Below are 24,292 nucleotides of genomic sequence, written 5' to 3' on the forward strand. Positions count from 1 at the left end.
CTGAAATTTCAGAACCAAGCGTTTTAGAATGTTTAATACAGTCTCCCACGTTGATCTGCCAGCCCTGGAAACAAAGCCACATTGACGCTAGTTAAGACACACATGCAGAGGCCAAGAGCCGGTTGTACATTCCTACACCTCCTCCTCTGATTCTTTCTCCCTCGTCCCTGGGCCCATCCCCGCTAAATAATCCTCCACTAGCTGGACACTGAAATGCCTTTGTTTGCTTTATTCTAAAAGGGTACCACTCTGAGGCTACATTCTCACGGTCCATTCTTTGCTTTCCATTCCTCATTTGTTCCAAGCCTGAGGATCACACCCCCATTCTTCCTACAACTTTCACCCCTAGTTCAGGACATATGACAGCTTTGCACAATAGCTAACGTTTCTCTTGTAATTTCTGGGTCTTCTTCTTCCTCATCAAGGGGTCTGGTAGAAGCCAGCCGTGTTTATTTTATGTATGCAATCCCCTTCTCCCTCAAGATTGGCACAGAGATCGACAGGAAGAGTATGCTCTACCGGGGTTAAATGACTACAGAACCGCGTACTGCGTGCTCACCCACGTTGCTCATTTTATGTAAGTTCCTCTTGCTGGCGGTGCCCCACTCATAGAGGGTAATGAAAGAAAACGCACGGAAAATTTGCACTGGGACATATCCACACCCAACAACCTTTGCCCTGGGAACTCAGCGCTTCGATACCTGGCTTATAACGCCCCTGAGACTGGAACTGCAACGGGTGAGGAGGGGGTGTGGGGAGGCCTTTGTAACGCGCAGGGACGGGTGAGCCTAGTTCTGCCTCCCCCTTTGACCAAATCTCCTCCAACACAGAAATGCGCAAACTACTACATTCTCACCTAGAGATGGAAAATCATTGTTTTCTGGGTTTCACCTTCTACCATCTCAAACCAACTGCGCCAAAATTTTCCCAGTTAACCGGGACCTGGCATACACGTACTCTTATTTTTACTTATTTTAAGAGGATGATTAACTGCCCCATTTTTACCAAAAAACACACAAAGCGACACAGTCCTAACTGCAACCCTCAGACAAAATCACTTACTAAACATCTGCAGGGCAAAAGGAAAGAGAGAGGAGGAGACACTGGAGAGGCAACTTCGGGAGCGCAGAGGAGACCGCGTCGAGGCTGCGGCTCCGCGCCGCTCTCCCGCCCCCAGGCTTGGGCGCCCCCTTCCTTCCCAGCACCCTCTCCTCCCCACCGCCGCCCCGCGGGCGCTCCCCTTGTGGCTCCGCCCGAGGCCCCGCCCCGCCGCCGACGTCAGTTGTTATGTCTCGGTTTGGGCCGTGGCCGCCGAGGATCCTGTAGTCCCGAGGCGACGGCAGCGGCCTCGCGCGGGGGAGGGGGTGTCGGGGACGGCGGCCGGGACTCGCGCCGCCCATCCGAGCGGGGCGAGCGCTGCGTGACCAGGAGGCAGCCCGACAGCCGCCCTTGGGGAGACGTCTCGGGCCTATTTTTGCGTTTTTTCTCCGGGACTGTCGCCTCGCGCGCCCCATTTCCCTCTGCAGAGACTGCGACGCCCCCTCCTGGGCCGGGCCGCGGTGCCCGCCCGCCTGAAAGGCGCCGCCCGCCGGCCTGAGCGAACCTGCACTCGCCGCCGCCGCCGCCGTTCCCCGCCGCGCTTCTCGTGGAGCCTTCGCGGCCGGCGGGGCCTGGGGCCTGGGTGCCGGGCGCGGCGCTGCAGCGGCCGGTCCTCCCTGCGCTGGGCGCTGGGCCCCGGGCCTGGCCCCGCCGAGCACCGCGCCCTCTTGACTGCCGCCGCGGGAGCCCGGCCTCCGCCCGGCCGACTCCAACAGCCTCCCGGGACCGCCGCCCCTCCGGCCGCAGCCTGCAGCCCGGCCCCCTCTTCCTTTGTGAATCTGAATGATTTTTTTGGCCTCCCCCCTCCCCCCTTGAGATTACGGTGCAGGAAGGCCGACCCCGCCACATCCCAGTGCCCCCCGCCCGGGGAATCGGCCCTCATCTTGTTCTTACCCGCGGGCTCTCCCCGCGCCTCTCTCCTTTCGGGGTTTCATGGGTGGACTTTTAAATTTTTTCCCCCTTTATTTTTCTCGCCTCTTGACTGGAAGGCCCCGCGCGAGGCTCTGCGCCTCTGCCCCTCCTGGTCTGTTCCTCACCCCCGCACACTCCACCTGCCTCCCGCCGGGGATGGCCCCGCAGTGACGGCGGCGGGCGCCGTACCCCACGCCGAGCTGGTGCCCTCGCCCACACTCCCCCAGTCTCCCCTCCTCTCCTTCGTGTTCTGAGCTCTCTGAAAAGAGCGAAGACGCAGGGGAAGATGTGGCTGAAGCTTTTTTTCTTGCTCCTCTATTTTCTGGTCCTGTTCGTCCTGGCCAGGTTTTTTGAGGCCATTGTGTGGTACGAAACTGGCATCTTTGCCACCCAGCTGGTGGATCCGGTGGCGCTCAGCTTCAAGAAGCTGAAGACCATTCTGGAGTGCCGGGGGCTGGGGTACTCGGGGTTACCCGAGAAGAAGGATGTCCGGGAACTGGTGGAAAAGTCAGGCGAGTATCGGCTCCCCGAGGGTCCCCTCCACTCGGAGGAGGGGACGACCCGTACTTCCTCGTACCTGGTGGTCCCCCAGAATGAGGCGGTACTTGGAAGGGTTAAGCAGACTACTTCCAGAGCTGCCTGGGTTTCCTTTGTCCAGGTTTTCTACCAAAAAAAAAAAAAAGTAAATCCCAGTTTTTGGGAGGAGGCTGGGCTGGAATTATTTATAGGGGTGTTGGTGTGTCTTCCTAAGGTTATTTTAAAATAACAGTTTAAAGTGCAGCTTCTTAGTGTTGTTTACTAAATTGAGGGTTTTTCTCAAATTTCGGAAATGTCAACCAGTTACAAACAAATTGGAAAGCATTATTTGTCAGTTGAAATTCATAAGTATATAAGAGAAACCCCAAAACGTTGCCTGTAGATAGCAGCATTTGTCACCATAGTAATAACAAGTTACCCGGAGGGAAAAACATCATTGGAATACTTAATATCAAAGAGGCATTTAGGCCTAGGATTTAAATTTTATTTTATATGTTTTTTATTTTATTTTTTCTTCCACATTTATTGAGATATAGTTGACGTGCTGTTTAAGGTTTATAGCACGATGATTTGATTTACATACATCATGAAATGGTTATGACAGTAAGTTTAGTGGACATCTATCATGTCATATAGATACAAAATTAAATAGAAAAATTTTTTTCTAAGATTTAGATTTTAAATAATGAGTTTAAATACAGAGAAAGTGTACAGGGCACAGTATTAGCTTTTCATACTTTAAATTTGGTGAAAATAAGGTGAATATTTTTTGTGAATGCCTATCTTGTTTGTTTCGAAAGAGTTTATTTATATTTCTGTAAGGATTTTTTTTTTAATTCTTATATCTTGGGTGTAAACTACTTTTTCCCTTCTGTGCCACACGGGCTGCATCAGCTTAAATGGGTTGAGACATATGGATAGAATTGAGCTAAGAGATATTTAACATCTTAAAGAATGCATTTTCAATAACTGTTGGTTTTGGGGTAGGACTGGGTGAGAAATGTGCTTAATTTTTTTCACCCCTGGACAAAATATATCTTGGTTTAGATACACTTCCTGGAAGGGGAATGTACTGTAATTTGAGAAAGGCATTCTGGGTTGCTGTAGGAAGCAATTGAAACTGATAGTTATCTTTTTTTTGTTGTTTCATGTATATCTGTCAGCTGTGTCTTTTGCAAGACAATTTTTTTTTTCCTTATTTAGTATCTTATAGCCATGTAGTATGCTAGACAAGAATACTAACTCCAGAGGACTTGAGCACTCACGTATTCACAGGTTAAGGTTAAGATCACTACTGGGATAGAGGAGGGAACACTCTCTGTAAAAGTGATGCATTTTTCTTTAGAGAAAACGTAAAATTGTGTGTTATTTGCATAAAATTGTGACTCTTGTTTACTGACTGGTTTATGGTGACTTTTATTACTACCATGGCTGGCATGTAGGGTAGGGGGAATAAAGTAAAGTAGAAGATCTCTAATAAATAAACTTTCTAGGTTTAGAAGTGAAAAGTACCTTAACTGCCCAAGCCAAATCATTTTTCATGGTAAAGTAATTTGATACCACATTTTTTTTCTTGTGACCTTTATTTAGTGTTGCCTTCCTCTGGGCCTAAAAATACTTGTAACTTTGAGTGTACAAGGAGTGCACATAATATTTAAAGAATACACACAGCTCACAAAAATATGACTCAGATCACACATTTTATAGCAGAGAGGTCTTGGTATAGCAATTTAACTTTATAATTTAAATATTTGTTGTGAATGGTTTTGCTGTCATGATACAGTGCTTGTTTTTGCATTGTTAACATTTAAGACAAAAGTTAAAATAATTTGACGTGTTTTTCTTTACTTTTTATTTGATGATACACGGTGTAAATTTACACTGTAAATTTGTGTATGAATATGAAATTTGTTCTTATAGGTAAACTTTTGTATCTAACCTCCAAGTCATGTAAGCCCTGTTGCTATGTTACACAGGTGGTGATAGCAAATTTTGCAAACCCATTTCTAATTCTTGTAAGTCAGAAGTATATAAATCATACTGTTTAAAAATTATTTGTTGCCTGGACAAAAACTAAATAATATTGTGATGGCTTTTTGGGCTGGTATAAATTCAGTAATTTCCTAATAAATTATGTGATGATGCCACTAGAATATAAACTCCATCAGGAGATGGATTTTTATCTGTTTTGTTCATTTTTGCCTGACACATAGAAGGTTCTTCTTACATATTTACTAAATGTATGAATCTTAAATAGGTGTATTCAGGTTCTACTCTTCTTTTCTGTAGAGTGCAATGAAAGTACAATGACATAATTTTTTAACAGTATAAAATAGCATTTATCATTGAAGTTGGGAACATGAGATTTTTGCAATCTTTTTAGTGTTATTTTTTCTTTTCTTCAGGTGACCTGATGGAAGGTGAGCTTTATTCTGCACTCAAAGAAGAAGAAGCATCTGAATCTGTTTCTAGTACCAATTTCAGTGGTGAAATGCACTTCTATGAGCTTGTAGAAGACACAAAAGATGGCATCTGGCTGGTTCAGGTATTAGAAACAGTGATAGAAGTGAAATTATTTTTGCCAAAATAGTAGTCACCAGCTGGTGACACTTCTGTGTACTTGTGTCATGTTTCTTAGACATAACTCACTTCTCATAGGGAGGCTCCAGTGTCCCCTTAAAGAGGTTTTGCAGACCAACAAAAATGAAAATTAATTAAAGAGTGGGGGAAGGGAAGTGTTGGGGAAAGAGGGTTGACTGTTTTGTTTAGAATCAGCAGAAGCAAATCCATTTTAGTTGTTGGATCTGCATTATAAAGTAAGAAACACATATATATTCCTTTTATTTAGTGATTTGTGCTGTTTCTCTCAGCTTTTGTTAACTCCAGTTTTTAATTCAGTGATCCAAGTCATTTTTGTTTCTAAAGAAAGAACTATAGCCAACTTTGTGCCTATAGAGGAAGAACTATTGTGGGGAATGATGGGGGCACTTATTACTTTGCTCATGAAATTGATGAGATTATAATTTTAAACCCTAGCTCTTACGCTATCAAAACTGTGAGATTTAATTAGCATATTAGAATTTTAGAGCTATGAAGGGCCTTAAAAATCATCTTTTATGCTTCCCAGAATGTGGTTTATGTGCCACTCATGGTAAATGAGTGGACATACGTTATCATTTGTGTATTTTTATGTAAATTAGAAAAATCAATATTATATTGAACATGTAATTTCATAAATATTTCTTAGGGAAAGTCTAACGTTATTTAAATTTTTTAAAATATAAGTTCACTTAAAGTAACATATTAAATAAATTAGCAACATGAATTCAGCTAAAATTATGATTATTGAACCAGAATCAAATCCCAGGCCCCCTGATTTCTTGTCCAGTGTTCTTGTTATTTCACACTGGGGTTGGCAAAGTTTGGTTCAGGGTATATTTTGTTCAGCAACAAAATAATTGCTGCTTCATATTTCTTTCTGAGAACAATGACTGCAAAATAGGGTAGAAAAAGCTATTGAGTCCAGACACCTTATTTGCAGATCTGGTCCTGTCACTGATTTGCAATACGATTGTGGATAGATAGACATTCTGTTGCACATGGCCTCAAATAAATACATATACACCTAAAGAAGATAGAATAGTACTATAGTCCACTGGGCTAACGGGTTGACGTTTGGGAATTCTTCAGGTGATTGCATTGGATATCCATGACCTTTCCTTTACTTACAACCTTCCTATTGTGTTTGACCTTTTACCCTCCAGATAATCTAATTCGGCATTTTTTAAGTCTAGCAAACAGAGAAACTGGGAGGAGGGTATGGGTATTGTCTATACATTATCCATCAAATTCTAGTTTATTTCTGTGTTAAATTATTGGTATTGAAAAAATAAACTGTAGCATCTTTAAAGCCTTAATTTATAAATAGTTATTCTGTTTATTTTCCCAGATATTTATTTCTGATAGTTTGATCGAAGAAGACTTATTGGTTTTGGTAACTTCAATTTTATTACTGAGATTGAACTGAATAGCCAGTCCCACTGCCCTATGTCCTATGTCTCATGTTTGTCCACACATTGAACGGTCCCATAGAGATGAATGGTAAAGATGCTGAACATCTTCCAAAGTTGGAAAAAGCTATGTCAAAAGTCTGGAAATTCTTTTGGTATATAGAGTGCTGCCTATAGACAACGAACACATTCTGCTTCACTAATTAGCATTATAGTCTTGGCTTATAAATGATCTACTATTTTTCTATGTCATATTAAAGATAAGCATGGGTTAAACTCCCTTAAGATGTTACAAAATTCATACAGTTCATTCAGCAGTTAATTGTACACCAGGCTCTGGAGATATACCAGGAGCTTACAACAGGCTAAGTCCTTGCTCTTTCAGACAGCTCACATTCCAGTTGGGAGAGGGAGGCACTAACTAAATAAATATTTAATATAATATCAGTTAGTGGAAAGTGCTAAGAAGAAAAATAAGCAGGGTAAGGAGACAAGAGAGTGGCAAAGAATTCCCTGATAAGGTGATACTTGAATGAAGTGAAAAACAAGTAATGAATGGTAGTGAATGTAAACATTATAAATTCTAATCACTGAATTATTTTTCTCTGAAAATGTTTTTTTAAACTTCATAGGCATCAATAGTCAATGATGCAGTAAGACACAATTTTTCCAGTGACCTTCAAGATTTGCACTGATCACCACTCTCTGGCTTGTGTTCCCTCGGGCCAGTGGCTTACATCTGTCAAATGGCTGGCTTGGGTTGGAAGAACAGTCTCTGGCAGGACAACTGAGAAGATTGAGATCGAAACCTCAGTCACAGTGCCTTCAGCACTCTGAGCTCACTAGCTAAGCTAATCAACACAGACACTTTGGTTTAAGCTCCTAAAAGAGGGCCATGTTGTTTTGTTTTTTAATTGAAAATATCTTCTAAAAACAGAAGAGAAGATCTCACATGTCGTGGAGCAACTAAACCCATGCACCATAACTACTCTCTCAGTTGCTTGTCATTCTTTCAGCTCAGATTATATTTATCTCATCTCTTGTGAAGGATAACATTCAAGAATTCAGTTTTTAGCAATTTGAATTATCATTCTTTTCTATTTGTTTTAAAAGAAGCTGACTCATTTCAGTTTGCTCTATCATTGTCGTTTTTTTAATCTGTGAGGGTGCATAGATCCCAAACAATTCAGTCTTCTTCATATTGCATTTATTTTAGGTATCCTGGATAAGAAATATTTAAGCACATCAAAGTTCTTTCCTCTTTTCTTCCCAGGTTTCCAATATCTTTTTCTTACTCAGATGAATTATACTCTCAGATGAATACCTAACTCTCAGTTAGGTAGCATATAACTGATAATTAGCACTTTAGACTTTATATGTCATTGAAAGGATGTCTAGATTTACTGATTTGGGGAAAATGTGACTTTAATAAATGGGTATATGACTTAGCTATTCCATCACTTGGTCAGTTCATTATTTTTCTGGAATGGGTTGGTAATAATAAAAGATAATCTAGGTTGATTATCTTTTTTGGTGACACTGCATGTGGAATGACACTACAAAATGAAACATGAATTTCTATAATTTAATTAATTCATTCTGTATCCCTTATGATTTCTATCTTCTCGGTAACTCATGAGTTTATTTTCTGAATAATACATGTTAATGGTCTTCATATCTTTCTCCTAATTGTTTTAAGATGTATTACTGCTCACGAATTATCCTTACATTAAAGCAGAGTGTTAGCACACTTCTTTTCATGTGAAGCTTTTCCGTGTCTCTCCTATATTCTCTGTAATATGAGGTGGAAAGAACTAATTTTAGTTTCTAAAGCAGCAACACATATGGGACATCTTTACCAACAATACACTATGTAATCCATGAAAGAACCAAGTCATCTTTTTTCTATCAGTTCTTTCTAACATTCTAAGTTTCCCTGCTTTGTTCCTAACCTGACCTCATATCTTTCATTAGCTCTTTATTTCCAGTTTTGTGGATTCTTTGATTCTGCTGCCTACCAATCTTTTTAGCATCACAAATAGAAGTTACTTCTCTTTCAAAAGATTCTTGGTCAGGCTTTTTTTTTTTTTTTTTTTGGCTGTGTTGGGTCTTCGTTGCTGGGCGCGGGCTTTCTGTAATTGCGGTGAGCAGGGGCTACTCTTTGTTGCGGTGCGTGGGCTTCTCATTGTGGTGGCTTCTCTTGTTGTGGAGCATGGGGTCTAGGCACGAGGGCTTCAGTGGTTGCAGCACGCGGGCTCAGTAGTTGCGGCACACAGGCCCTAGATCGCAGACTCGGTAGTTATGGTGCATGGGTTTAGTTGCTCCACGACATGTGAGATCTTCCCAGACCAGGAATTGAACCTGTGTCCCCTGCATTGGCAGGTGGATTCTTAACCACCGCGCCACCAGGGAAGTGCCAGTAGATAGGCTTTTGAAATGGAGAAGTTAGCGTACATTGTGGGTTTTATGGATTTATCCTTATCTTAACATTTCTATTTCTACATTTTGACTTTTGTTCAAAGAAGTTCAAAGAGGGATGTGCTATCTGTTCTCTACTGGCTTTGTCACATCATAAGGAATTAAACATCAGTGGAATTGAGGTAGCCGTGAAAAGCATCATATGATTTAAAGTAAAGCTTTAGGTCAATATTTAGTGTAGTATTATGTTAATACAGTTCCTGTTTGGCTGAAAAGAGTTACTAGCTGTTTTAAAACTTGTTTATTTTTTACTCCTAGACAGTAGTTTTGTTCAGGGAAGTTCTAAGTTATTTATTCCTCTCTTGACACTATGCTAAAGGCGAAATACTTGGCAAGCCATCTTATCCTTTATTTTGTATTGGTGAAGAGCTTTTATTTGTGTTTACTCATAAAGAAAGCTAGTGAGGCTACCAAAGAAATAATTAAATGATGTTGAATTTTGTTTTTGTCAATTACTCATCTTCACTTTTAATGATTTTATACAATTTGCATATATATATTTGGGTTGGTCTATGATTTATTTTTTTGGCCATGCCATGCAGCATGCAGGATCTTAGTTCCCCGACCAGGGATCGAACCCGTGCCCCCTGCAGTGGAAGCACAGAGTCTTAACCACTGGACCTCTGGGGAAGTCCCTGTGGTCTATGATTTTGAAAGTAGAAACTCGCTGTTATAATGAAATATTGAGAGATGCAGAAAAATATAGCTCTACACTCCTTTTACATGGAGTTATGTTATTTAGTTTAGCCTCCATGTTGTTGTATGGGGATTAACAGTATTAAAAGCGAAATGACAGATGTTCTGATTAGTAATAAAACCCACCTCTAAAAAATAGGCCAAAGTGTGTGGGTTTTTTCTTATACCAGTGTAATACATGTGGAAGGGAGTAAGCAATAACCTGAGGCCCAGTTTTTCTTTGTAAGTTTAACTGGACTACACAAGACTGACATCAGAAAATATGGCAACTTAGCATCTCACACTGTCCAGCTCAGTTCCTTCCAGTGCTGTGCTGGAGCCAGCTCAAACTGCTTCGTGAAGGGCGATTGTTAACATCCCTTCCCAACTCCACAGTTAGAGATGTCACGTTGGTAACTTGAAATCAGCCATGTGGGAGTATTTACACCAAGGAAATAAGTAAATGATAGAAATCAGAGCTTCTGTTTTCTTCTAGACAGCTAGTTGTTAAACATTTACCAGCAAACCACTGGTTTCATCCATTCATCCAACCATCTAACAAATATTTGTTGAAATCTAATGTGTGCCAGCTGAACCTGTGATAAGGGCAAAAAAGACGAATAACCTACAGTCTGTGCCATAAGACAGCTTGCAGCTTGGTTTACTAAAATGTGTGGGCCAGTAAAAAATCTTAGCATAGATTACCTTTTCCAGCTCACTTAGATGGTCTGTGATGGTGCTACCATCTTGAGAGATCCTAAAGAACTGTTAGACAATAAAGTAGAAACCAGGAAAATTAGTACTAGGAAAAACTTAGTAGTTTTTTTTCTGGAAAAAGTGTATTTTTAAATACACTGAACTGGAAGTCTTTGTGTGTGACTGGGGTCAAGAACATTGATGTGCAGTTGCATAGCCAGGTACTAGTTATGCTAATGTTTGTCAGAAAACATCCCAGATGACAGGTTGCTGGGGAAGGGACTTTAATTATAACGGAAATCGGAAACTTGGAGCCTTTAGAGAACCTATATAATCAGAAGTAAGAGAATGAGTTACTAAACCATAAAAAGCTGAAATAGTTTAATTCAGCATAAATGTTTAATAAGTGCCCAACTGACTTAGGCACCATACTAGCTGCAGGGAATACAATGGTGAGCAAGTGTAGGGATGCTGGTTAGAGAGGCAGATACCCTGGGAAGGGGGATGGAAAGATTGCTTCACTGCTAGCCTGTGTTGCCACGTCTGTTCCAGACTTGAGACTTGGAACTCAGGCTGTACTTTCATCTAGTTTTTTCTAGTCTCTGAAAATATTCCCCACAGAGAATGCAACATCTTTCGTGAACTGCAGAGAAATGTTTCCCCTTTCACCAGCAGAGTGAATGCCATTCAGAATCACTGTGCGTGCTTTTGGATGTGAGCTATAACTTGGAAACTCTTACTGATGTGACACAGTAGTAATAGGCTTAGAGTATTTTGTTGTGCCATGTGACAAGCCAGATGAGTTATTTTGTTAAAACATTTTTAGTGGTTGTTTAATTTGGCCTCCACGAAATTTAATTTATGCTAAACCTTCAGTTGAATAATGTAACTATATAGGACATTGGACAAAGCAATTTCTAATTGCGTAAATATAACTAAAGAGTCAAATAAAATGCTTTCATGCACTGCCTAAGGGATTTTTCATTTTTGTGTGGTTCTCTTAGTCAGGAATTACTACACTCTTCAAAGCAGATGTTGGAATAGCTTGCTGAATAAATAAGGCCCTGGGGTTAAACATTGTCATGTACCTGCCTCGGAGATATTCACCACCTCTCTTCACACACTTTTGCTGTCTGTCCTGTAACCAGGGGTGCCTGGAACAGCCCCCTCATTCCTACTTCCTTTCCTAGCATTGGATGACTGTGCAGTGATCAGGATCTTCACTGAAAGATGCCCCTAGACTGAGGGCCAAATCCTACACTGATTAAAGCAACCGTTTGATTAACCCCTTGACACAGCGTCATTATGAATACAGACCTGAAGTGTCTGGGTTATTTGCAGCCTTGATCAGGAAATAGGAGTGAAAGGGGAGTTATTTTAAAAAAACAGGGCAAAGACCAGGGAGTATAGCGATATGATTTTACAGAGATTTCTTAATCCTTCTGAGTAATCTGAAAAATAAGTTCAAGATTTCTTTGGTTACTTGATGGAAAAAAGAACTACCATATTAACTCTTCAGTGGTAGGAAAAGAAAAAAAGAAGAGACGAGAAAAGCCTTCCTTGCTTGATCTCCCTTATTCTTCAGATAAAATTTATAAAGCACCTTTAGACAATGGAAAAATGTGGAAGCCAGGAACTTACTGGGTAATGTAACCTGTGTGAACCTCCTCAGAAAGTGCTTTCACCTACTAAGACCGTGTCCTCAGATTGCTCTCCTCCTGGTTACCTCAACCGTCTGAGCATTTTAATAACATGTGCCTCCCTCGTTAAGGCCATTTATTTTCACTTAAAAGTACTATCAGAACCATTTGTTCAATGCCCTAAATTGTATATTTGTGTATGTATTTATTAAGCATCAAAGTTATGTTACAAAGTGTTACATACCTATGTGTGTCTCTGTAGGTATGAGGATGATAGTATCAATGATATATGGCAAAGGTTATTGGACAGTAATCTGTTGGCACATAAAGTGAACTTTAAGTCACTTGTCATCACCATGCACGTTCTCTCCTCCTGCTGCCCTTGAAATTTGTTAGACTTCCCAGCGGAGAGACCAGAGGTGAGGTATTTGCACCAACTCTTGCCTCTCCCAGGCACTCATTGCACACACTCACCTGGGATTTCACTTCCTGGAGGCTTTGTGAACGTGAAAATGGCCCTTCCTCCTAGAGAGTTTAGAGGCCCCCAGAGTATTGTGCTGTAATTTTGAATTAAATAATATCAGTAATATAGCATTCATGAAAATAAACTTGGCCTGTATACCCTGGGCTTAAAGTAAATCAAACAGATGGGTTCATGAGGACATAGGTCACTTTTGGCTTTCCTTTAAGTTCCCATTTAGTTATTTTTGTTTTTAATATATAATTTTTGTTTGTTTTTTACTGGTATCTCTATTCATTAAAATCAGGAAGATAAGGAGTAAAGGGAAAGGGTATTAACAATTAGAAAGTCTGAGAAAAGTCACTGCATATTTTGAAGGTTAATCTACATTTAAAAAAAAATTTTTTTCTTCTCCCAATCCTAACTGTTTGAAAGCTATTTGCAAATTTGAAGTTAGAAGTTCAAGAATGTAGAATTTATTAATGGTAATTTTTTAATATGTTAGAACCTTTCGTGATTGTTAAGAAAAATGCCATAGTAGTAGTATGTTGATTTAGTCAAGCATAGTTTAATAGAAAACATGTGTTTGACTCTTGGCTCCATAATTACACTTTTAAAAAAGTGAAATTTGAACTCGTTGAACCCACATGTGGTAATTTTTAGTAAGCTTTATTTGGGTTATTTAAAATTTTCTTTTCAGAGCAGAGAAATGACTCCAAGGGCCATTTTCTTCCTGTGTAAGTTAATTCTAGAGGATAAGCCACATGGAGGAGAATGTGGCTAGCTTTTTAATATGGTTTTGACTCCCCCTCTGCATAACTACCACAGAGTGTGAGAGTTTAATGTACTATATTCAATGTTTTAAATCTTTTCCAGCTGGACAGTTGCTCCTTTTACAAGAATTGCAGTGATAATATGATGACATAGTAAACAAGACCTAGGAACAGAATATGTTTTTCAAAAAAAGTAAAGTTATAGATGTAAATGGTTGGTTTGACTCCATTTTAGGTGATTAAAGTATCTGTTTTTCTTTTTGGGGGAATAGGTTATAGCAAATGACAGAAGTCCTTTGGTGGGTAAAATCCACTGGGAGAAAATGGTGAAAAAGGTGTCAAGATTTGGAATACGTACAGGCACGTTTAACTGTTCCAGTGACCCCAGGTAAGCTGATTAGGCAATTCTTAGAATTTGAGTTCTGACCAGAATTTTTTTAATGTGATAAAGACAGTGGTATTAGAAGCCTGTTTAAACTGAAAGTTAATTAGCATGTTTAGCACATTGTTAGTTACACAGGTATTTGATTAATAGTTTTTGATAACTGGCAGTTATTTACTTTCTCTCTGAGATCTCTTTTTGTCTGGTTCTTCTATGTTGTTTCTAACGGGGGTGACTCTTTAGAGTATGTCTTCAGTCTTTTTTGTTTCAATTTTACTTCCCAAGGAGGCTTCAGTACATTGATGGCTTTAGGTGACACCTTTGTGCTGATCTAAACCTTCTTTCATAATTCGGACCTCTAGTTTGCATTTTGACACTCGTTTCCATTTGCCATACAAGTACCCCAGATAGACTCTGTTCCCTAAACCTGGTGTTCAAATTCATATTCATCTTTTTCTTTAGTAAACCGTGTGCCCTTTCTACCTTTTCTTTTTCTGTCCTTTACTATTTTTTTTTCCATTTTCTCAGACGAAATTCTTTGCAGGCATTTTTGTTTTTCTTTTTGTCATCATCTCCAGTATTTAGTCTGTCACATTATTTCTTGTTTCATTATTCCATTGTTTCTTCTTTGAAATGTGTTTTATTTCAATTTCTAGTTCCTCCAAGTTATGACTTGAATTCATTCGTTCATTTAATTATCCATTCAGTAGACGTTTAATAAAAGATTAGCTGGACTTCCCTGGTGGCACAGTGGTTAAGAATCCGCCTGCCAGTGCAGGGGACCACAGGTTCGAGCCCTGGTCCGGGAAGATCCCACATGCCGCAGAGCAACTAAGCTCGTGTGCCACAACTACTTAGCCTGGGCTCTAGGGCCCGTGAGCCACAACTACTGAGCCCGCGTGCCACAACTACGGAAGCCCACGTGCCTAGAGCCTGTGCTCCGCAACAAGAGAAGCCACTGCAGTGAGAAGCCCGCACACCACAATGAGTAGCCCCCGCTCAATGCAACTAGAGAAAGCCCACGCGCAAACAAAGACCCAATGCCAAATATAAATAAATAAATTTATTTTTAAAAAAAAGATTAGCACGTACAGCATGTTCTGTTCAGTGCTGAGGATGGGGCATATGATATGTGTGGAGAAGCCCCCACGTTATGTAGTTTCTAATGTAGGTAGATACGCCTGGCTTATCTATGTCCGTTATATGTGGTCTCAATGGGAGACCCATTCGCTGTAGAAAACCCTCCTCCACCACTGCTTCACCTCAGATTCTCCTGCCCTTCTCCTTCAGGCTTACGTTTGCTTCGATTTTCCTCACTGCCCTTGTTTTGCTCACTTGTAGTGTAGGCTGAGATGAGTGGTAGGAGGACTCCTTAAAAGTTGGGGATAAGAAGGGAACTTGTGTCTCCTGACTCACATTTAGTTTCCTCATTTACCCACAAAGCTCCCATTTTCATCTTCACCACAGAACCTTGATCATATTCTAATGCCTTGGGTTGAAATGTCCAAGATAGCGTAAGTGTTCATGTTCTTATGAAAAGGAAATCATTCTTATTTCTGTCTTGTGTTTACCAAAGACAATGGCATTTGGTCTTATTCCATCATTCCCAGATGGTCTAAGTGAAAGATCTTTTTCCCTCCCACTGGTGATTGCAATACCAGAATAAATGATAGTTCTGATGTTTTGATTTTTTTTTCAGATCATGCCAAAGTCAGTATTAAGATCACTGATTTATTGAATAATATTCAGAACTTATTTTTTTTAATGAATAAACTAAACAATACATTTTGAACACTAACTTATAAATATATTAGAAAATATCAAGTAAAAAGAAATGTACAAAAATATAAAGGTCAAACACATATTTCAGTCTAACTCAAGTTCTTAAATAACAATAGAGAATTCAAAATGAAACTAAGCATGACATAAAGTGAAGATGATCGATTCAGCACGAAAAACTGAAGGAAATAGTAAATTAAAATTTATTTTTAATGTAATTTTATAAAGCAAAATGCATCAGAAGTGTCATAATTGAGTCCAGTGGACTTTAGCACAAATTTTTCTAGCTTTTCTTTTGAAAAGCCCTTTTTGATTCTATACCAGCTGAGCAGCAGTGAAGAGATACATATAATCTACCTCCAAGTTTCCTCTAAATCCTTCATCTTCGTCTTCAGATAATCCCACCTCTTATTTATGATGGAAGAGACCTTTTTTGAGCAACTTTTTGCTTTTTTGTTAACTGCAGCTATAATTTTTTGTTATTAAAGAAGCACTTTTACGTCATCTTCCTTAGTTTCATCACAAAGATGAAGATCTTGATGCAGAGTTACTTGTATCAGTTTCAGTATTGTCATGTTCGTTTCCTTTTATTTGGAAAGTCTTCCAACTAGAGTAAGATGTCATAGATGCTGTGCTTAGTCAGGGTCATTTTTTTTCTTTTTTTTTGAGGATTATGGAGATACAGAAGAACAAAATAGGGAGATAATAGAAAAGCGTGTTCAGAATGTCAATGCAGGGTGTAACTGGGCAGAGAATAGTGTTATTCAGCAAGCAAGCATTTTAATATGTTGAATAATTCAGTCATCATCTTGATCTCAGATTTTTAACAACAGCAAAACCCTCTACGCTGCTGCCTACATTGCTGTCTTTGACTGTAGTTCCTTCTCTTGCGTGGCCTCCAGGACAGCCTCTGATGTGCTGGCCCCATCGTATAGTAGTATTTTCCTGACCTGTTTTGCTCCCCTTAAGAACATTCAGGACCCCCACTCTGTACAGTGTCTGACTCTGTCCATGGCAGCAGTTTTCATTTCTTTCCCACACAGCCATTGTGCCAGGCCCCAGTTCCTCTAATTCCCCAACCCAGTGATCTATCTCAGGGGCCTTTCCCCTGTCAGGTCTATTCTCTACTCTTTTTCTCCCCCCACCTTTGGAGAAAGTAGGAAGTGATGTGGGATATGTATCGGGAGGTTGGAGAGGCGGGGCAGAGATAGTAAAGAGTGGGATGGCACTGGAATTACAGGAGCTGAGTGATACATGGGCCAGGAGGGCTTATGGTGAAAGAATCAGGGATGCGTGCCCATGGGCTAAGCAGGGAAAAGAAAGTAAAGGGAAGATTGGTGAGCAGGACAGGAAGGCCAAGGAGACCAATGACCTTGTCTGAAGAAACAGCATTTTATGAACAGAATACCAAGGTTGCTTTTTAAATATAGTATGCCTTACCAGAAACTGGAGTGCCAGAACTCACTAGTCATGTTTTTTTAAAAATCATTTTTAGTCTTCAAATTCTCTAAGAGATCTCAAAAGGTTTACTTTAAGAACTAGAGGATATTTTCGTGGTGTCATCATTGAACTTACTCAGACCTTTAAAAAGGTTTTTTAAATTGGCAGTAAGAAGTTTTTATATTGATATGAACATTAGTCTTTTCTGTCTAACAGTGGGGTTTTAAAATTAATATGGTATACTTTATTTGTGTGTTGGATTTCAAGTCTGGAAAACATTATTTAATTTGAAAGATACATGATGACATACAAAATTTTATTGTCCTGGGTACTCTTAAATTCTTGTGAAATGATAAACCTTAAAACTGTCACTTAGTTCTGAACTGAAAAGAAAGTACATAGTACATTTGTTTTCTTCCATGAAGAAATGTATGCACTAAGATAAGACTTTGCTTGTTTTACACAGTAAAATTTTCTGTTTGAAAGACTGTCATTTAATTTATGACACAAATCAGAAGCCAAATATTCTCTGAGGTGGTTATAGAAAGATGAACAGAATGACCAAGAGTAGAAATGTGTCATCACAAGTATCCTATGCAATTAGAAAAGTAAAGCTAGTTAGATATTTAAGATGTGAATAAGGCAACTATCTATATGTAGTTGACTTGTTTTGGGGGGAGGGTGGTGGAAATACCATGTCAATGAACTATTATTTTGCATTGGACAAATACACTGTTACAGAATAGAAGATATTTTATTTTGTAGGAGTATATAATTCTTAACCCGTTTCAATTAAAGCAATATTGACATTAATGGTATCTATCTTGTTATGGAAGTAAATCAACTCAACAAGAAGCTGAGTCGTAGTCTCTGATCCTGAGTCACCCAGATAGTTTCCCAGAGTCGTTACTAACCTTGTCTTTGTGACATAACATGTTGTCTTCACTTATCTTAAACTATATCATGAAATTCCTGAGATAAAATTAATTAATTGTATTATCATCATAAAACCATATGCCACGTACATCAAGACTTCTGTCTTAATCTGATCATATAAATGTATAATATGCTTATTTAATTTAATAAAATATAATCCATACTTTCTAAGTAAAGCATAACATTTATAATTTTTACATCAGTATTCTGAATAGCAAAATTAAAAATTAAACATTTATTACCATCCACTTACAAATCTGTAGTGAACAAAATGTATCCACATGGTAGATTTTCCTTTTTCCAACTTTACTGAGGTAAATTTATATATTGTAAAACTCCACATGGTAGGTTTTTAGAAAAAAACTTTTTTTTTTTTTTAAAGGAAATTGTTTCTCTGAGTATCTCTGCAAATACCCCTCTTCATGGTCCTCATTAAAGAGATTAGAGAGTACAGAAAAATATAGGACTTGCTCTTTTCTAGGTGAGCTTTCGTGCAGATTACTTTATGGCAGTGCTTGTGTGTGTCAGGCATTGTGGTGGGTGCTTGGGTTAATAAGTGGGTACAGCATGGCTCCTACCCTCAGGAGCTCGGCATTCAAGTCAGGGACTCAGCATATAAGATAGTCTATTTCCTTCTCTCTTCTTTGCCCACCTGAATCTAACCATCCTTAGAGAGCTAGTTCAATTCCCAAACTTTTCGTGAAATCTTCACCAGCCCAAACTCCCAGTGATACTCCCTTTTTTTTTTAACTTCCTTTACATTATTTAGTAATAGAATATATACAGTTTTATACTTTTGTCTCCTTAATAGGATTTTAAATTCTTTGTGAACAGGAATTATTTTCCTATTATCTTTAGGATCTTATTAGCACATAATGCATTAGTAGTTTCATAGTAGATGCTGGAAGTACTTGCCGATTCTCTTGGCTCTAAGGCTTTTCAAGCTACACTTTTCTTTAAAAAAAAAAAAGAAAGAAAGAAAAGAGAGAAAGAAAAGAAACAGAGAGATACAAACGAAAAATATGATAAAAAGAGAGCTTGCTTTTCCTCTTATACAACTGCCAGGTATTGGTACTACTTTTGATTGTTTACAGGTAATTTGTTTTTGGGGAGAGGGTATCTTTCAGGTGCTAAGGAAATGTATCAGGGAAAAGACAAACTGTTTGCACAGCAGTGAAGATAAGCAAGCTAGCTCATCTAGCGGCCTAGCTATTTACTTACAGTCTCCTCTCTTATAGATACTGCAGGAGAAGAGGCTGGGTACGATCCACACTCATTATGTCTGTTCCACAAACAAGTACTTCTAAAGGGAAAGTCATGCTTAAAGAATACAGCGGCCGCAAGATTGAAGTAGAGCACATTTTTAAGTGGATAACTGCTCATGCAGCTTCACGGATCAAAACCATTTATAATGCTGAACGTTTGAAAGAAGAATGGAATAAAAGTGATCAATACTGGGTAAAAATATACCTATTTGCAAACCTTGACCAGCCCCCAGCTTTCTTCTCTGCACTAAGCATAAAGTTTACTGGAAGAGTTGAGTTTATTTTTGTGAATGTGGAAAATTGGGACAATAAGAGTTATATGGCAGATATTGGTGTATATAACATGCCATCATACATACTTAGAACTCCTGAAGGAATTTACAGGTATGGAAACCACACAGGCGAATTTATATCCCTTCAGGCCATGGACTCATTTTTGCGCTCATTACAACCTGAAGTAAATGATTTGTTTGTTTTGAGCTTGGTTCTAGTTAATCTTATGGCTTGGATGGACTTATTTATCACACAAGGAGCTACCATAAAACGATTTGTGGTTCTCATAAGCACTTTAGGGACATATAATTCTCTATTAATTATTTCCTGGCTACCTGTGTTGGGCTTTTTACAGCTCCCTTACTTAGATAGCTTTTACGAGTATAGCTTAAAATTGTTGAGATATTCCAATACAACCACGCTGGCTTCATGGGTCAGGGCAGACTGGATGTTTTATTCTTCACACCCAGCCTTGTTTCTTAGTACATACCTTGGACATGGTTTACTAGTCGATTACTTTGAGAAGAAGAGACGGCGCAACAACAACAATGATGAAGTCAATGCCAATAACTTAGAGTGGTTATCAAGCCTGTGGGACTGGTACACCAGCTACCTCTTCCACCCGATTGCTTCTTTTCAGAACTTTCCTGTAGAATCTGATTGGGACGAAGACCCTGACTTGTTCTTGGAGCGATTAGCTTTCCCTGACCTTTGGCTTCACCCTCTGATACCAACTGATTATATAAAAAACTTGCCAGTGTGGCGATTTAAATGTCTTGGAGTCCAGTCTGAAGAGGAGATGTTGGAAGGTTCTCAAGATATTGAAAATGACTCAGACAGTGAGAGCACAGACACTTTTAGCAGTGAGAAGGAAGTATTTGAAGATAAACAAAGCGTATTTCACAATCCTCCAGGAAGAGCAAGTCACTGTGATGCTGAGGCTTGTTCGTGTGCCAACAAATATTGTCAGACCAGCCCTTATGAAAGGAAGAGGCGGTCATGTGGATCATACAGCAGTAATGAAGACATGGAGCCTGATTGGTTAACTTGGCCTGCTGATATGCTGCGCTGTACCGAATGTGTTGTTTGCCTAGAGAATTTTGAAAATGGATGTTTGCTAATGGGGTTGCCTTGTGGTCATGTGTTCCATCAGAATTGCATTGTGATGTGGTTGGCTGGGGGCCGACACTGTTGCCCTGTTTGCCGGTGGCCTTCTTATAAAAAAAAGCAGCCATATGCACACCACCAGCCCTTGTCAAATGATGTCCCATCTTAACCATGTGCAATTTGTCCTTTATAAGCTTTGCGTATCTTACAGCTTGCCTTTTTAATGTTAGTCACAATGTTTTTGTGGTTTGACGTTTAGTTTAATGTTAGTGCAGTGACAGGAAATATACATTTTGCTAATGTTGATGACAATTATTTGGTTGCCTTGTGTGTCAATATGAATGCATACTTAAATGTAAAAATTTTTATTTACAACATTGGAAATTCAGAAGTTAATGTTTTTTTGTAAGCACAAAAGAAGTATGATAGAAATTTATCCTAGCAAGACTTTACAAGGTAGGATCAAATTCTAATGGAATTGAGGCGGTTTCTTATCCTAAATGTTTCCTCCCTTTTTACAATCTGTGTCCAGCACCTCTTGGTTAAATAATGTATGCTCTGAGACATGAAATTAAAACAGACCTATGAAATAAATTATTTTAAAACCAGAAGATTACAGCTTTTTAAAAATTGTTTTTGATAAGGTGGCTGAGTGCTATAAGTGTTTTGCTGGTTTGTTAATTTCACAGGCAAGTCAAATATGATTCTTGACTCATGTGGGGGAAAAAACAAGACAAATTATGTTGCTGACACTAGCCAGAGGTGATGTTGGTCCACCTTGGTTAGCTTTTATGGGAAGGAATTTCATGGTGGGCTTTTTTTAAAGTATTAAATCATTTATGAGTATATTCATGTAAATAAAATCAACTATAGCATATTGGCCACACATAGATTACTTTATATGTTTTTCCTGACTTTTTATTTTGAAAAAATTAACTATAGAAAAGTTGGAAACATAGTACAATGAACATTCATTTCTCTATCTAATTCACCAGGTGTTTACATTTTGTTATATTTGCTTTATCTCCTCTCTCTATGTCTGTAATCTTTTTTTCCTTTCTCTCTCTCTCTTTTTTTTTTTTTTTTGCTGATCCCTTTGAAAGTAAATTTCAGTCATCATGATGCTTCTTTGCCACTAAAATGTATCACCATGTAACTCCTAAGAACAAGGACATTTTTTATATAACCACCACACCATTATCACACCCAGGAAATTTAACATTGATTTAATAATATCTAATATACAATTCGTACTTCCCAGTTGCTCCCAAAATATTCTATATCTTTATATGTTTCTGTTTTGTTTTTATTGGGAACTCAGACAAAGTTTATGATTGGGTTTAGTCTACTTTGTTTCATTCTTTTCTCTAGAGCAGTTCCCCTGCCCCCTTTTTTTTTAAAAAAAGTCTTTTCTGACATTTTTGAAGAGTATAGGCTAGTTGGCTTATGGAATGTTCCACATTTCTGGATTTGTCTGAGTGTTTCTTCATGATTAGATTTAAAGTGAACAATATTGCCTAGATGATATGTATTTCCCGTTTGTATGACATCAGAAGGCACGTGATGTCAGTTCATCCCATTGTTGGTGTTGCTAAACTTGGCTAAGATAGTATCTGTCTTATCTTTGCAATGTAAGGTACTTTCCACTTGATAAGTAAGAAGGAACCTGTGAGGCCACGTGAGTATCCTGTCCTTCAACAAACTTTAACCCAATGGTTTTATAAAACATCTGTTGATGATTATTAGCCTGAATCAGTTATTAAATAGGAGTCGTGACTTGGAGATTTTTAAATTCTATCCTTCATTCTACATTTATTAAGTGGCATTTTTTGTGTGTGAAAGAAGAACTTTCCATTTTTTCATCTTGTGCTTTGAAATATCACTGTAGACCCAGATTCTTTTTATATTCAGTGTGTTAAAATTCATTATTCTTTTTGACGCTCAAATCATCCCAAATTTGGTAAGTGGGAGCCCCTCTAAGCCAGCTCTTACGTCCTATTTACATCCCTTTGTGATCTTGAAACACTTCTTTGCCTTTTGACACAAGGTATTCTAGGCTCACTTTGTATTTTTCCTGGCCCAACCCTGTAATCAGTCATTTCTTCAAAGGGTCCAGGTTTCATGGGGGACTTTAAAACCCTTTATTGACTGCCCCTCAAAATGGTAAGAAAATTAAATTTTCTCCTTCAGAATTGCTGCTGGATTACTAGCAGAAACCTTTTTTTCTCTTCATGATACACTGAGCCTCATTTTCACACAGTAATAGGAATAGTAAGGACTAGCAGTTACTTACTCTGTATTAATATTTGAGAGCTTTTAAAAATTTTAAACGAGTACAAACACTACTCCTTGTGCTCTAATTTTCCTTTCAAAAAAAAAAGTAATCATGTTACTGTAAATGTTTGTGTTTCTCAGAGTTCTGCCATCGTTCCACTGCTCTTTTCTCTCGTATTTTCAGCAGATGTCCCAAATCGACGTGTCCAGGCAAAGGCCCCTCCCCAGATCCTCAGTTTCATGTACAGCTGTCTGTTGAACAACTCTTCCTAGATGCTCTTAAGTAACTAGTAAGTCTCAAAGCAGCTTTTCCATCTCTCTTCCTGACCCCCAGTCCTCCTCTTATGGTCCTGATTTCAATTCATACATATAATATTGTCCATTATGAAATGTACACCAAGTCTAGATCTTTTAAAAGGTAATTAAAATTTCTCCTCCAGTGTCCCGGGGCACACCGCACTTTGGAGACTACAGGCATACCTTGGAAATACTGCAGGTTTGGTACCAATCCACCACAATAAAGCAAATAGTGCAATGAAGCCAGTCACAGGAATTGTTTTCCCAGTACACATAAAAGTTATGTTTACACTGTACTGTAGTCTATTCAGTATGCAATAGCGTGTCTAAGAAAACAATGTACATACCTTAATTTAAATAATACTTTATTGCTGAAAAAAAATGTTATCATCACAACCTTCAGCAAGTTGTAATCTTTTTGCAATATAGTACTAGCCCTGAAGATAAACCAGTCTCCTTAACACTGGATTACAAGGCCCTTCATAATCTGTTCCTGGCCCACCTCTTGGACCCATCGTGACACTCTGTACTGCCTGTCTCTTCAGGCCCATGCTCTGGTTTTTCTCAGCTTGCTGCTTTGCTGTCCCATCTGCCTAGTGTTTTCACCCCTCTTCTCCACTTTGTCTGGCTAGATCCCACTTTCTCCAGAAATTCTACACCTCCTACCCATCTTTTCTTTCCCCACCAAGCTTATAAAGAGACACAGATATCTTTACAGTGAAAGCTTAGGTGGTAGTCACCCTACTCAAGTGATCAAACTTAGCATCACCAATAATGGAGCAACCCCATTGCTCCTTGACCTTTCTTGATATGTGTCCTTCTTATATCCCAGTGATACCTTGTACATGCCTGTCCTACATAGCTGCATTGTATTAAAACTATGCATGTGTCTCTTTCAGGTGAATTCCTTTAAGGTAGGAACTGTGCTTTATTCATTAAATATATCAACATGCATGGCATAAAATAGAGATAATACCTTTTGAATGTTAGACATGCAATAAAAATATTACAGTGAGGTCAGGGAGGAAATAATTGCTAGAGGTTGAGGTCTCCAGGGAAGCTTGACTCATCCCTTAATTGTTAAGCATAGCAAACAATGCTTTTGTCATATTTTCCTGGAGGCAGAGAATTGAAGGAAATATTCAAGGTTGACAGACTCTAAACTTTAACTGTGTTTAAAAAGAACGTTTGAATTCTTAGAGCAACCTAGTGAATTTAATTAACTAAAGATTCTAAGTATGTGGGCTTTCTAGTTACTGA

The 24,292-nt window shown here is 38.9% G+C and overlaps 1 protein-coding gene across 2 annotated transcripts; it reads left to right on the top strand.

Annotated features, from left to right (window-relative positions):
* Positions 1 to 1,300: 1,300 nt before the first annotated feature.
* On the top strand, positions 1,301 to 19,261 carry RNF103 (ring finger protein 103). Of its 2 annotated transcripts, none has more exons than XM_082426934.1 (3): positions 1,301 to 2,522; positions 4,953 to 5,092; positions 7,190 to 7,496. In XM_082426934.1, exons 1-3 carry the CDS (start codon positions 2,297 to 2,299, stop codon positions 7,250 to 7,252), a joined length of 429 nt encoding a protein of 142 aa, XP_082283060.1. In that variant the 5' UTR covers positions 1,301 to 2,296; the 3' UTR covers positions 7,253 to 7,496. The 2 variants fall into 2 exon arrangements, with proteins under 2 accessions (XP_082283060.1, XP_082283059.1); XM_082426933.1 differs by lacking the exon at positions 7,190 to 7,496 and adding an exon at positions 19,055 to 19,261 and having other exon boundaries at positions 1,304 to 2,522.
* Positions 19,262 to 24,292: the final 5,031 nt, after the last annotated feature.

This window comes from Balaenoptera physalus, assembly GCF_965194825.1.
Source record: "Balaenoptera physalus genome assembly, chromosome: 15".
NCBI classification, from domain to species: Eukaryota; Metazoa; Chordata; class Mammalia; order Artiodactyla; family Balaenopteridae; genus Balaenoptera; species Balaenoptera physalus.